General features: G+C 68.9%; 1 protein-coding gene and 2 non-coding genes across 4 annotated transcripts; all 3 read left to right on the top strand.

The window, feature by feature from the left end:
- Positions 1 to 368: 368 nt before the first annotated feature.
- On the top strand, positions 369 to 11264 carry TBRG4 (transforming growth factor beta regulator 4). Of its 2 annotated transcripts, XM_051806146.1 has the most exons (12): positions 369 to 436; positions 1010 to 1440; positions 2684 to 2995; positions 3917 to 4088; positions 4880 to 5037; positions 5995 to 6147; positions 6490 to 6634; positions 7446 to 7471; positions 7650 to 7926; positions 9238 to 9349; positions 9771 to 9885; positions 10868 to 11264. In XM_051806146.1, exons 2-12 carry the CDS (start codon positions 1336 to 1338, stop codon positions 10991 to 10993), a joined length of 1701 nt encoding a protein of 566 aa, XP_051662106.1. In that variant the 5' UTR covers positions 369 to 436; positions 1010 to 1335; the 3' UTR covers positions 10994 to 11264. The 2 variants fall into 2 exon arrangements, with proteins under 2 accessions (XP_051662106.1, XP_051662104.1); XM_051806144.1 differs by lacking the exons at positions 369 to 436; positions 7446 to 7471 and having other exon boundaries at positions 1202 to 1440; positions 7675 to 7926.
- LOC127479357 (small nucleolar RNA SNORA5) lies at positions 7059 to 7193 on the top strand. Its single transcript, XR_007907539.1, has one exon. It is a non-coding gene; the product is annotated as a small nucleolar RNA SNORA5 (small nucleolar RNA).
- LOC127479358 (small nucleolar RNA SNORA5) lies at positions 9020 to 9151 on the top strand. Its single transcript, XR_007907540.1, has one exon. It is a non-coding gene; the product is annotated as a small nucleolar RNA SNORA5 (small nucleolar RNA).
- Positions 11265 to 12366: the final 1102 nt, after the last annotated feature.

A 12366-nucleotide genomic window follows, 5' to 3' on the forward strand; every position in this document is an offset into this window, starting at 1 on the left:
GCACAGGGATCGATAACCGATATTTGATCAGTAACACACGACCCCCCTCGGGGGCACGGGTGGAAATGTGGGGGACACTGGGGGGGCCACTGGGAGGCACTGGGGGCTGCGAGAGGAGTACTGGGAGGAACTGGGGGGGCACCGGGAACTCATCGGGGGAGCACTGGAGGAGCAGCCGGGGGTCACTGGGAGCACTGGGAGGGTCTCCGAGGGGCACTGGGGGAGCACTGGGGGGCACTGGGAGCACAGGGGGACACCCCGAGGGGACCCCCCAGAGCCCCCCCGGTACCAGGGCGACCCCGCTCCCGCCCCTCCCCGCACGTGGCGCCGGCGCCGGCTGATGACGCAGGAGCGGCCGGTGCGGAGCCGGCGCGTTGCTGTGACGTCATCAGCGCGCGCCTCGGTGGCGGCCCGTGCGCGGGGCTGGGCGGGAGAGGTCAGAGGGGAACGGGAGTGGGGTCGGGACTGAGGGGGGAACCGGGACCCGGGGGGAGCGGGGGAACGGCAGTGTGGAGGGGAACGGCGTCGGGGGGGGCCTCGGCCCGCGGGGCTGAGCAGGGCCCCGGGGGGCACCGGCCCCGGGGGAGAGACGGAGCGGGAACCAGGCCCGGCGGTGCGGGGTGGGCTCGGCCCGAGGGGGCCCGAAGGGACAGTCCCGGGGGTGCTCGGGACCCGGGGGCGGAGGAGGGGAACCGGGACCGGGGGGCTCGGCACGGGCGGGTGGAGGGGACGGGTCGGGGGGGTGTCCGGGGACCGGGGGGGTGAGGGTCTGAGGGAAAATATCCCCGGGAGAGGGTGATCCGGGGAGGCTCCGGTGGAGAACATCCCGGGCAGCGGCTGGGCAGGGGGCTCAGGGAGGGGGATACTGGGAGCACTGGGAATGTGGGGCCGCATCCCTGGGGAGGGGCTGGGAGTGTTCCAGACCCCTAGAGCGGCTCCGAGGAGCACTGGGGGAGTCTGGGGGCCGGTCCCCCCCCCGGCAGTTCCAGCCGCTCCCTTTCCCCTGCAGCCCCCCGGGATGTGGCTCTGACGGCCGCGGAGCCCCCATGGCCGCACACCTCGTTCGCCGGTGCTGCCGGCGCCTGCTGCTGCCGGGCCCCCCCGGCCTCCCCCGGCCGCCCCCCGGGGCCGCCCCCGGCCCGGGCAGGGCCCCCCCCCGCGGCCACCCCCCGCCCCCTGCGCACCGGCCCCCCCCGGTGGGCCGAGACCCCCCAGGCGCAGCCGCGGGAGGAGGGGCCGGAGCAGCAGCTCCGGGAGCTGATCCAGAGAGCCACCGACCCCCAGGAGCTGCTGCAGCTGTGCGGGGGGCACGGGCTGAGCAGCAACCTGGCGGGCATGGCCATCGCCCGCCTCGCCCGCCTGGCCCACGGGCACCCCGAGGCGCCGGCCATCCGCGGGGACCCCCGGCTGCTGCGGCTGCTGGACACCCTGGACGGGCAGGTGGGACGGGGCACGGGGGCTCCGGGCTGGGCCTGCCCCGCCGGGACTCACCTGGGAGGGCTGGGGCACCGCCCTGCAGGGACCTGGGCACTGCAGTGCCTGGCTGGCTGCTCAGAGCACACCCGGGAGGGGCTCAGCGGGACATCCGTGCCCCAAACCCCCTCCCCTGCTGCCCCTGGCCCTCCCCTGCTGCCCCTGGCCCTCCCCTGCTGCCCCTGGCCTTGTCCCCTGAGTCCCCCAGATCTGCCAGGTGTGGAACGTGATACTGGTGCTCCTGTTCCACCTCTGTCCCACACTGTCCCTGTCCCCAGATGTCCCAGGTGTGGCACAGCTGTCCCACACTGTCCCTGTCCCTGATGTCCCACCCTGTCCCTGTCCCAATGTCCCGGGTGTCCCCAGCTGTCCCACACTGTCCCTGTCCCCAATGTCCCAGGTGTCCCCAGCTGTCCCACACTGTCCCTGATGTCCTGGGTGTCCCCAGCTGTCCCCCCCTGTCCCTGTCCCAGTGTCCCAGGTGTCCCCAGCTGTCCCCCCCTGTCCCTGTCCCTGCTGTCCCGGGTGTCCCCAGCTGTCCCTGCTGTCCCTGTCCCCGTGTCCCGGGTGTCCCAGCTGTCCCCGTGTCCCGGGTGTCCCCAGCTGTCCCCCCCGTCCCTGTCCCCGTGTCCCGGGTGTCCCAGCTGTCCCCCCTGTCCCTGTCCCTGCTGTCCCGGGTGTCCCAGCTGTCCCCCCCCTGTCCCTGTCCTCATGTCCCGGGTGTCCCCAGCTGTCCCCCCCATCCCTGTCCCCATGTCCCGGGTGTCCCCAGCTGTCCCCCCCTGTCCCTGTCCCAATGTCCCGGGTGTCCCAGCTGTCCCCCCCCTGTCCCTGTCCTCATGTCCCGGGTGTCCCCAGCTGTCCCCCCCATCCCTGTCCCCATGTCCCGGGTGTCCCCAGCTGTCCCCCCCTGTCCCTGTCCCAATGTCCCGGGTGTCCCAGCTGTCCCAGTGTCCCGGGTGTCCCAGCTGTCCCCCCCTGTCCCTGTCCCAGTGTCCCGGGTGTCCCAGCTGTCCCCCCTGTCCCTGTCCCCGTGTCCCGGGTGTCCCAGCTGTCCCTGATGTCCCGGGTGTCCCAGCTGTCCCCCCTGTCCCTGTCCCTGCTGTCCCGGGTGTCCCAGCTGTCCCCGTGTCCCGGGTGTCCCAGCTGTCCCCCCCGTCCCTGTCCCCATGTCCCGGGTGTCCCAGCTGTGCCCCCGTCCCTGCCGCAGATCTCTCAGGTGTGGAACGCGACGCTGGTGCAGGTGCTGCGGGCGCTGCCCGCGCTGGGGCTGCCCCGTGCCGGGCGCCAGGTCCGCTCGGTGGAGCAGGAGGTGCTGTGGCGGCTGCGGCGGCTCCCCCTGCGCCAGCTGGTGCAGCTGGCAGAGCACCTGGCGGGGCACAGGGACAGCCCCCTCCTGCCCGAGGTGCTGCGCAAGCTGGAGCTGCGCTGGACGGAGCTGGAGGGGCCACGCACCGTGGTGACGCTCATGGCCAAGGTGGGACACCTGGCACCCGCCCTCATGGAGCGCCTGGAGGACAAGGTGGGACCCGCGCACACCTGGGCACTGCGGGGGGCTCGGGGCACCCGGGCACTGACTGGGCACGGGGGACACCTGGGCACTGTTCCCCCCTCTCCTGTCACCCCCGTGCCAGGCTCTGGAGCTGGCAGAGCAGTTGGGTCGCGAGGGGATCCCCCTCACCTGTCCCCCATGTCCCCTGTCCTCCTGTGCCAGGCTCTGGAGCTGATGGAGCACTTTGATCCCGAGGGGATCCCCCCTCACCTGTCCCCTGTGTCCCCTGTCCTCCTGTGCCAGGCTCTGGAGCCAATGGAGCACTTTGATCCAGGGGGGATCCCCTTCTCCTGCTCCCCCTCACCTGCCCCGCTTTCCACAGGCCCTGGAGCTGGTGGAGTGGTTCAGCCCTGAGGGGATCCCCTCTCCCGTGTCCCCTGTGCCCCGTCCCCCGTGTCCCCAGGCCCTGGAGCTGGCAGAGCAGCTGGGTGCTGAGGGGATCCCCTCTCAGCTGTGCCCTGCCCTGTGCCCAGGCCCTGGAGCTGGCAGAGCAGCTGGGTGCCCAGGGGATCCCCCCTCAGCTGTGCCCTGCCCTGTGCCCAGGCCCTGGAGCCGCAGAGCAGCTGGGTGCCCAGGGGATCCCCCCTCAGCTGTGCCCTGCCCTGTGCCCAGGCCCTGGAGCTGGCAGAGCAGCTGAGTGCCCAGGGGATCCCCTCTCAGCTGTGCCCTGCCCTGTGCCCAGGCCCTGGAGCTGGCAGAGCAGCTGGGTGCCCAGGGGATCCCCTCTCAGCTGTGCCCTGCCCTGTGCCCAGGCCCTGGAGCTGGCAGAACAGCTGGGTGCTGAGGGGATCCCCTCTCAGCTGTGCCCTGCCCTGTGCCCAGGCCCTGGAGCTGGCAGAGCAGCTGGGTGCCCAGGGGATCCCCCTCAGCTGTGCCCTGCCCTGTGCCCAGGCCCTGGAGCTGGCAGAGCAGCTGGACGTGGATGAGATCCGGCGCATGGCCGTGGCCCTGGCGCTGCAGCAGCGCCGCTGCGTGCCCCTGCTGCGGGCACTGTCCTACCACCTGCTGCAGAAACCCCCCGAGCTGGGGCTGCCCGTGCTCACCGACCTGCTCTTCGCCTACAGTGAGTGCCAGGGGCACCTGGGCACGGGTTTGGGCACGGATCCCGTGGGATGGGGCTGGGAACCACCCAGGACGGTGGCAGGTGGGGGGAGCCGGGTGAGCTTTGAGGTCCCAAACCTTTCTGTGGGCTGTTCTCCAGCCAGGTGGGAGAAGGGAATCCAGGGAGCCTGAGGAGCTCTTCTCCAGGGGGTTATCCCGATCCTGGGGGTGGAACAGTTGTACGTTACCTGTGTGCTCCAGGCACGAACACCAGCACACCTGGGAGCTCGGTGTGAGCCCATTCCAGGTGTCCTGCCACTCCAGGTGTCCCACCTCCATCCCCAGCACACCTGGGAGCTCGGTGTGAGCCTGTTCCAGGTGTCCTGTCACTCCAGGTGTCCCAGCTCCATTCCCAGCACACCTGGAGCCCCTTTAGACACCAGGGCTCCTTGGGGCCATTTGTCCCTCCCAGTGACACCAGTTGCACCCAGAGCCACCAGTCCCCCCCAGTGACCCCCAGTTCCTCCCCGAGCTCAGGTGAACTGGGGGGTGTTTCCACCCAAGGCACCAGGTAGCTGGGGGGGGATTCCCCACCCCTAGGCCTTCCCAGTCTGTCCTGGTCTGAGAGGTGACTCATACTGGTCTGTACTGGTGCCAGGCACGCTCTGTGTGCAGGGGCTCTGAGGTCTCCCTGGAGCCTTCCCTTCTCCAGGGACCATTCCCAGCCCTCGCCCGGGTGCTGGGGTGCCCGGCTGGGGTGGGGGCACTGGGGGACAGGTGCCCCCATGCCCTCAGCCGTGCCCGTCTGCCCAGGTAAGCTGAACTTCCAGCAGCCCCAGGTGCTGCACAGGCTGTCCCAGGAGCTGCAGCCCCACCTGGGGGCTCTCACACCTGCCCAGGTGTCGCGCTGTGCCCGCTCCTTCGCTGCCCTGCGCTGGCTCAGCCGCCCCCTCGCCGAGGGCATCGCACAGGTGAGGGCTGGGGGTGCTCACCTGGCTGGGGGGGGTCACTCACCTGGCTGGGGGGTTCCTCTCACCTGTCAGGGGGGGTCACTTACTTGTCTGGGGGGTTTCTCTCACCTGTCTGGGGGGTTCCTCTCACCTGGCTGGGGGGGTCACTCACTTGTCTGGGGGGTTCCTCTCACCTGTCTGGGGTGGTGTCACCGTTTCCCAGCAGGGACTGGGGGGGGCACAGCTGGTGGGAGGTTCCACTCACCTGTCTGGGGGGTAGAGGGGGGCAATGGGGACCCCTCACCTGTCCAGGCTGTGTCACCGTTTCCCAGCAGCAATCAGGGATCATTTTCTTCTGGATTCAGCTTGGTCTGGAGCCTCCAGCCCCGGGTGCTGGTGCTGCTCCTCTCCCAGTTTCCTCCCAGTTCATCTCTTGTGCACTTCCCCATCCATACAGGAATATTCCAGAGCTTCCCCTTGTACCTGGATAAAACCCCAGGGGAGCACCAAATGATGCTTCATCCCTGTTTTCTCACACTGGGGTGTGTCTTTGGCCAATGTTTCCAAGCTTTTCCTTACTGCTTCTCTCCCACTTCCTCCCAGTCATCACCCTGCTTTTTCCCATCCAATCCAGGGTATTCCAGAGCTTCCCCTTGTACCTGGATAGAACCCCAGGGCTCCCTCACTCCTGTTTCCCACCCGGGAGGTGTCCCTGGCTCCTGTTAACGCTGTTCCCTCCCTCAGACAGCCCCAACCTCCCATTTCCCCTCAGTATTCCCTGGATAACACCCAGGACATGTCCATTTCCCTCAGTATTCCCTGGATAACACCCAGGACATGTCCATTTCCCCTCAGTATTCCCTGGATAACACCCAGGACATGTCCATTTCCCTCAGTATTCCCTGGATAACACCCAGGACATGTCCATTTCCCTCAGTATTCCCTGGATAACACCCAGGACATGTCCATTTCCCTCAGTATTCCCTGGATAACACCCAGGACATGTCCCTTTCCCCTCAGTATTCCCTGGATAACACCCAGGACATGTCCGTTGCCCACCTCTGTGCCATCGTCGTGTCCTTCGCCCGCCTCAACTTCCAGCCCAGCTCCGGCGAGGAATTCTTCACCATGGTGACTCCTCTGGGAATCCCGGGATTCTGGGGGTGCTCTCGGTGGGGGTGAGGGACCTCAAAGGCTTCCCACAGCCATGGATTCTGGCCCCAAATCCCCCCCTCTTCCCGTGTCCCGAATCCCTCCCGGCTCCCCCTTTAGGCAGAGCCCCCCCAGCTCTCACCCCTCCTCGGAGCACAGATGTTCTCCTGGCACATTCCCATGGGGAAGGGGGCGTTGGATGGCTGGATCCACGGGTTGAGGGACGGAGGGATCACCTGAGAGGGGCCCTAAAGCCTCACCTGGGGGCCAGCGGGCACACCCGTGGGGGTGGTCGAGCTCCCCTCCGTGTTCTCGTCCCAGCTCCACGAGCAGCTGCAGGGGCAGGTGCAGCAGCTGGATCCTCACGTGCTGACCGACGTGGTGTGGTCACTGTGTGTGCTGCAGCAGGCACGGCCCCCCTACCTGCGCCAGGTGCTCAGCCCCGACTTCCACACCCGCCTCCGAGGTGAGGGACCCGCACGGGGGGGGGGGGAGGGACCTGCATGGGGGGGGAGGGACCCACACAGGGTGGGGAGGGACCCACACGGGGCTGGGCCCTCCATCTGGGACCCAGGGATCCACCAGGAGCTCCAGCCCTGGGGATGGGGGGGTTACCTGTCCCACAGGTGGTGCTGGGGGGGGGTTACCTGTCCCACAGGTGGTGCTGGGGGGGTTACCTGTCCCACAGGTGGTGCTGGAGCAGGTTACCTGTCCCACAGGTGGTACTGGGGGGGTTACCTGTCCCACAGGTGGTGCTGGGGGGGGGGTTACCTGTCCCACAGGTGATATTGGGGGGGATCACCTGTCCCACAGGTGGTGCTGGAGCAGGTTACCTGTCCCACAGGTGATACTGGGGGGGATCACCTGTCCCACAGGTGGTGCTGGACAGGTGCAGCCCAGTCAAATTCGGTCCCTGCCCCACCCATGGCCGGGACTGGCCACCGGCTGCCACAGCAACCTCTGTGCCCACGAGCCCCAGGTCCCTGTCTGTGAGACCTGGGGGGTGAATCCCACTGGAGACACGAGATCAGGGAACGCCTGGGGCTGGGAAGGGCTTCCCAGGGGCTGGAGTTCACCTGTCCCCCCACCCCTGGGGACACAGCCCGTGTCCCACTGCCCCATCCACACCCGGGGCTGGGCAGCCCTCTCCAGGAGCATTCCCAGCATCCCACGTGCCCGTCCCTTGGTTCTCCCAAGGCCATTCCCCCTGTGCCATGGGTGTCCCCTGAGCTGTCCCCTCTGTCCCCACAGGTGACACATCCCCTCTGTCCCCACAGGTGACCCGTCCCCACTGTCCCCACAGGTGACCTGTCCCTCTGTCCCCACAGGTGACCCATCCCCTCTGTCCCCACAGGTGACCCATCCCCTCTGTCCCCACAGGTGACCTGTCCCTCTGTCCCCACAGGTGACATGTCCCTCTGTCCCCACAGGTGACCCGTCCCCACTGTCCCCACAGGTGACCTGTCCCTCTGTCCCCACAGGTGACATGTCCCTCTGTCCCCACAGGTGACCCGTCCCCGCGGGCGCACAGCTCGTGGCAGAAGCTCGTGCACATCAACGCCACGGCCCGGCTGGAGACCCCGGGCTACCCAGGGCCCTTCCTGCCCCCCGAGGCGCTGGGGGGGGACGGGGACAGGGACAAGGACAGGGACAAGGCCACCCCCCTGCAGCAGGGGCTGCGGGAGGCGCTGCCGGGGGCCCTGGGGGGCCGCGACCTCGGGCGCTACGACGTGCCCACGGTGTTCGGCTGGGACATCGGTGAGTGTCCCCTGTGCCACCCCGGCACCTGCCCTGCCACCCCTGACACCCACAGCCCTGCCACCTGCCCTGGCACCCCTGACACCCACAGCCCCCTCACCTGCCCTGGCACCCCTGACACCCACAGCCCCCTCACCTGCCCTGGCACCCCTGCCACCCCCACCCCTGCCACCCACAGCCCTGTTACCTGCCCTGCCACCCCTGACACCCACAGCACTGTCACCTGCCCTGGCACCCCTGACACCCACAGCCCCCTCACCTGCCCTGGCACCCCTGCCACCCCCACCCCTGCCACCCACAGCCCTGTTACCTGCCCTGCCACCCCTGACACCCACAGCACTGTCACCTGCCCTGGCACCCCTGACACCCACAGCCCCCTCACCTGCCCTGTCACCTGCCCTGCCACCCCTGACACCCACAGCACTGTCACCTGCCCTGCCACCCCTGACACCCACAGCACTGTCACCTGCCCTGTCACCTGCCCTGCCACCCCTGACACCCACAGCCCTGCCACCTGCCCTGGCACCCCTGACACCCACAGCCCCCTCACCTGCCCTGCCACCCCTGACACCCACAGCCCCCTCACCTGCCCTGCCACCCCTGACACCCACAGCCCTGTCACCTGCCCTGGGCACCCCCTGCCACCCCCAACCCTGTCACCTGCTCCGGGCACCCCCAACCCTGTCACCTGCCCTGGCACCCCCTGCCACCCCCAGCACTGTCACCTGCCCTCAGCATTCCCTGGGTACCACCAGGTACCCCCAGCCCTGTCACCTTCCCCTGTCACCTGCTCCAGGCACCTCCAGGTACCCCTGGGTACTCTGGGCCTGTTGCCTTCACCTGGGCACCCCCAACCCTGTCACCTGCCCCGGGGACCTCTGGACACCCCCAGCCCTGTCACCTTCCTTAGTTACCCCAGGTACTCCCAGCCCTGTCACCTTCACCTGGACAGCTGCAGCCTTGCTACTTTCTGTCACCTCCCAGCTCCCCCAGCCCTGTCACCTGCCCCGGGCACCCCCAGGTGCTCTCAGGTACCCCCGGCCCTGTCACAGCCCTGTCACCTCCCCTGTTGTCCCCCAGCCCTGTCCCCCCCCGCAGCCCAGTCAAATTCGGTCCCTGTCCCCCCGTGTCGGGGACCGGCCACCGGCTGCCACAGCAACCTCCGTGCTCCGAGTGCCCCCGTCCCCTCCCGTGGGACAGGGGGACGGATCCCCCACGGACACATCCCTGCCCAGCGTCAGGGAGAGCCCCCTGACCCCCTGAGGGTGGCTCTGAGTACCCGTGTCCCCCGTGTCCCCTCTGTCCCCACAGATGCCGAGGTGGTGCTGGACAGCGACAACAAACCCCTGCCCGTGGGGGACTTCACTGCCCCCCACCTGCCCCACTCCCAGGGGACAAAGCCACTGCCCCCAGGGGCCAAGAGGTGGGCAGGGGACAGGGGGGACAAAGCCACTGCCACTGGGGACCAGGAGGCGGGGAGGGGACAGGAGGGAACAAAGCTACTGTCCCCAGGGGCCAGGAGGTGGGTGGGGAATAGAAGGGGGACAGTGGGGGGACAAGGAGTGGGGCAGGAGGAAGAAGAAGGGAACAGGAGGGGACAAAGGCACTGCCCCCGGGGGCCAGGAGGTGGGTGAGGGTTGGGGGATTACTCGAGGTGGGGGCAAGGGGGGGACAGGAGCGGGAAGAGGAGTGGGACGGGAAGGGAAGGAGGGGGAGAAGAGAGGACAGGGCAGGGGGACAAGGAGAGGAAGAGGAGGGAGGGCAGGAGGTGGCAGGAGGGGGCAGCTGTGCCATGGCAGGCTGGGGGTGTGCCTGTGCTCAGCCCGGTGTCCCTGTGCCCCCAGGCTGGCGTTCCTGCGCTGGGAGTTCCCGCAGTTCAGCTCGCGGGGCCGGGAGCTGCTGGGCCGGGGGGCCCTGGCACGGCGGCACCTGCGCAGGGCCGGCTTCCTGCTGGTGGAGGTGAGCTGGGAGCGCTGGGAATGCTGGGCTGGAACGCTGGGCTGGGCACCCCAGACCCCCTGTGTGTCCCCACAGCGCCGGGGCCACCGCTGACCCGTCCCCATGTGCCACATCCACACGGCACTGAAACCCCTCTCCAGGAGGGACGTTCCGAAAACATTCCCCAAATCCTCCCCAAACGCCACCTGAACGCCCCAGGTGCCATCTGGGCCAGTTCCCTCTTGGGAGCAGAGCCTGACCCCCACCCTGGGAGGTGCCCCCAGGGCTCAGGTGTGGCCTCACCTGTGCCCAGCCCAGGGCACAGTCCCTGTGGCCACACCCTGGTGACACCAGCCGGGTGCCATCGCCCACCTGGGCACACCTGGTCCCACAGGGATGGAGGCACAGACACCTCTGGGGGCTGCCAGCTCCTCCCTCCCCAGGGCTCAGCGGGGATGAGCCGCTGTGATCCCCCCGGGCCACCTGCCAGGTGACAGGGGGGTGACAGGGAGGTGACACAGACGAGCTCTTAGAGCTGATCCCACGGGGTCAGCCAGGATTAAACCCCCGGGGTAATTATAGCCCTGGGGGGGGTGACAGCCACGTGTCACCCCCCCAGTGTCACTGTCAGCCCCTGGTATCACTGTCACCCCCCCCTCCAGCATCACCGTCTCCCCTGGGTGGGTGGTGGGATCCTCCAGGTGGGCACTGGGAATACCCCAGGTGGGTGTTGAGATCTTCCTGGGCGGGCACTGGGACCCCCAGCTGGGTGCTGGGACCCCCAGGTGGGTGCTGGGCCCCCGGGGATCAGGGGGTGCTGGGGGCACAGCTGGGACCCCCAGGTGGGTGCTGGGACCCCTAGGTGGGTGCTGGGCTCCCGGGGATCAGGGGGTGCTGGGGGCACAGCTGGGACCCCCAGGTGGGTGCCGTGGGACAGGTGGGCCCGGCACAGGGTGGGGACAGCCCTGGCCCCCCGTGGGCTCCTGTCACCCCTTCCCTCCAGGTGCCCCACTACGAGTTCCTGGAGCTGAAGCTGGAGCGGCAGCGCGTGTCCTACCTGAGGGACAAGGTGGCCAAGGCCGTGGCCAGCGACATGGCCACCGACACCGCCCCCGACACGGCCGCCTAGCCCTGCCCGTGGCCACCTCACCCGGCCAGAGGGCCGTGTCACTGTGCCAGGGTGACCAGGTCACCACGCCGAGGTCACCGGGTCACCACGCCGAGGTGGCCGAGTCGCCGTGCCCAGGTGGCCACGTCACCACTCTGAGGTGGCCACATCACTGGGTCACTGTGCCCAGGGGGGGCCAGGTGGCCACAGCGAGGTCACCGTGTCCCCAGGTGGCTCCAGCATCGCTGCTCTGTGTCACAAACGGCTCAAATAAACCCCAAATGTACAGGGACGGGGGCTGGGACACGGTGACACTGGGGAGGGGTGGCATTGGGGATGGGTGGCATTGGGGAGGGGTGGCATTGGGGATGGGTGGCATTGGGGATGGGTGGTGTTGGGGATGGGTGGCATTGGGGAGGGGTGACATCGGGGATGGGTGGCATTGGGGATGGATGGCATTGGGGATGGGTGACACTGGGGATGGGTGACACTGGGGACATGTGGCATTGGGGATGGGTGACATTGGGGACGGGTGGCATCAGTGCCAGGTGACAGTGGAGCTGAGTGACATTGGGGCCAGGTGACATCAATGACAGGAGACATCAGTGCCAGTAGGTATCAGGGTGAAGTGACCTTGGGGCCAGGTGGCATCACTGCTGGGTGACACCAGTGTTGGTGGCACGTGGCAGTGCCCGCTCCTGGGTGGGACCCGCCCCCCGTGTCCCCCCCGCGTTCCATCCCCCTCTCCCCGTGCCAGGGCCGCCGGTCTGAGCCGGGATCGGGATCAGGAGCCACCTGGCCTTTATTCCCGATTATCCCGGGATTGTCCCCGAGGGGGACAGGGATGGGGCCAGGGCCAAGGAGCAGCGGCAGAGGGGAGGGGGCACCGAGGGGCACCGGGGTTTGGGGGGTTCTCTCCTGCGTGGAGCCCCCACGGTGTCTCGTGTCCCTCAGGCCACGTGTCCCCCCACGGAGGGGCGGGGGGGACACAAGGTGGCTCGGGACAACCCTCGGGGGTGATGCCCCGGGGCCAGGAAGGGCTGTAGGGGTGGATTAGCGACCACCTGGCCCGGGACCCTTCCGGCCCCCGGGGGGGGCACGGCCCGGCTAGGGGGGGGGGGCCAACGGTGATGGGGGGCACAGCCCGGCCACCCCGGCGGGGCACACGGTGACAGGGGGGCACGGCCCGGCTGGGGGGGGGCACACGGTGATGGGGGGTCACAGCCCGGCTGGGGGGGGCACACGGTGATGGGGGGTCACAGCCCGGCCACCCCGGGGGGACACATAGTGACAGGGGGGGCACAGCCCGGCTGGGAGTGGGGCACGGTGATGGGGGGTCACAGCCCGGCCACCCCGGGGGGACACGCGGTGATGGGGGGGCACAGCCCGGCTGG

This window comes from Manacus candei, unplaced genomic scaffold, assembly GCF_025592945.1.
Source record: "Manacus candei isolate 608988 ecotype Guabito, Panama unplaced genomic scaffold, ASM2559294v1 h1tg000066l, whole genome shotgun sequence".
Lineage (NCBI taxonomy): Eukaryota > Metazoa > Chordata > Aves > Passeriformes > Pipridae > Manacus > Manacus candei.

Coding starts and splice junctions, on each gene's coding strand:
- TBRG4 (XM_051806146.1), top strand. CDS start 1,336: ATGGCCATCGCCCGCCTCGCCCGCCTGGCCCACGGGCACCCCGAGGCG. Junction 4,089..4,879: donor CGACCTGCTCTTCGCCTACA/GTGAGTGCCAGG, acceptor CCGTCTGCCCAG/GTAAGCTGAACTTCCAGCAG. Junction 7,927..9,237: donor GGTGTTCGGCTGGGACATCG/GTGAGTGTCCCC, acceptor CTGTCCCCACAG/ATGCCGAGGTGGTGCTGGAC.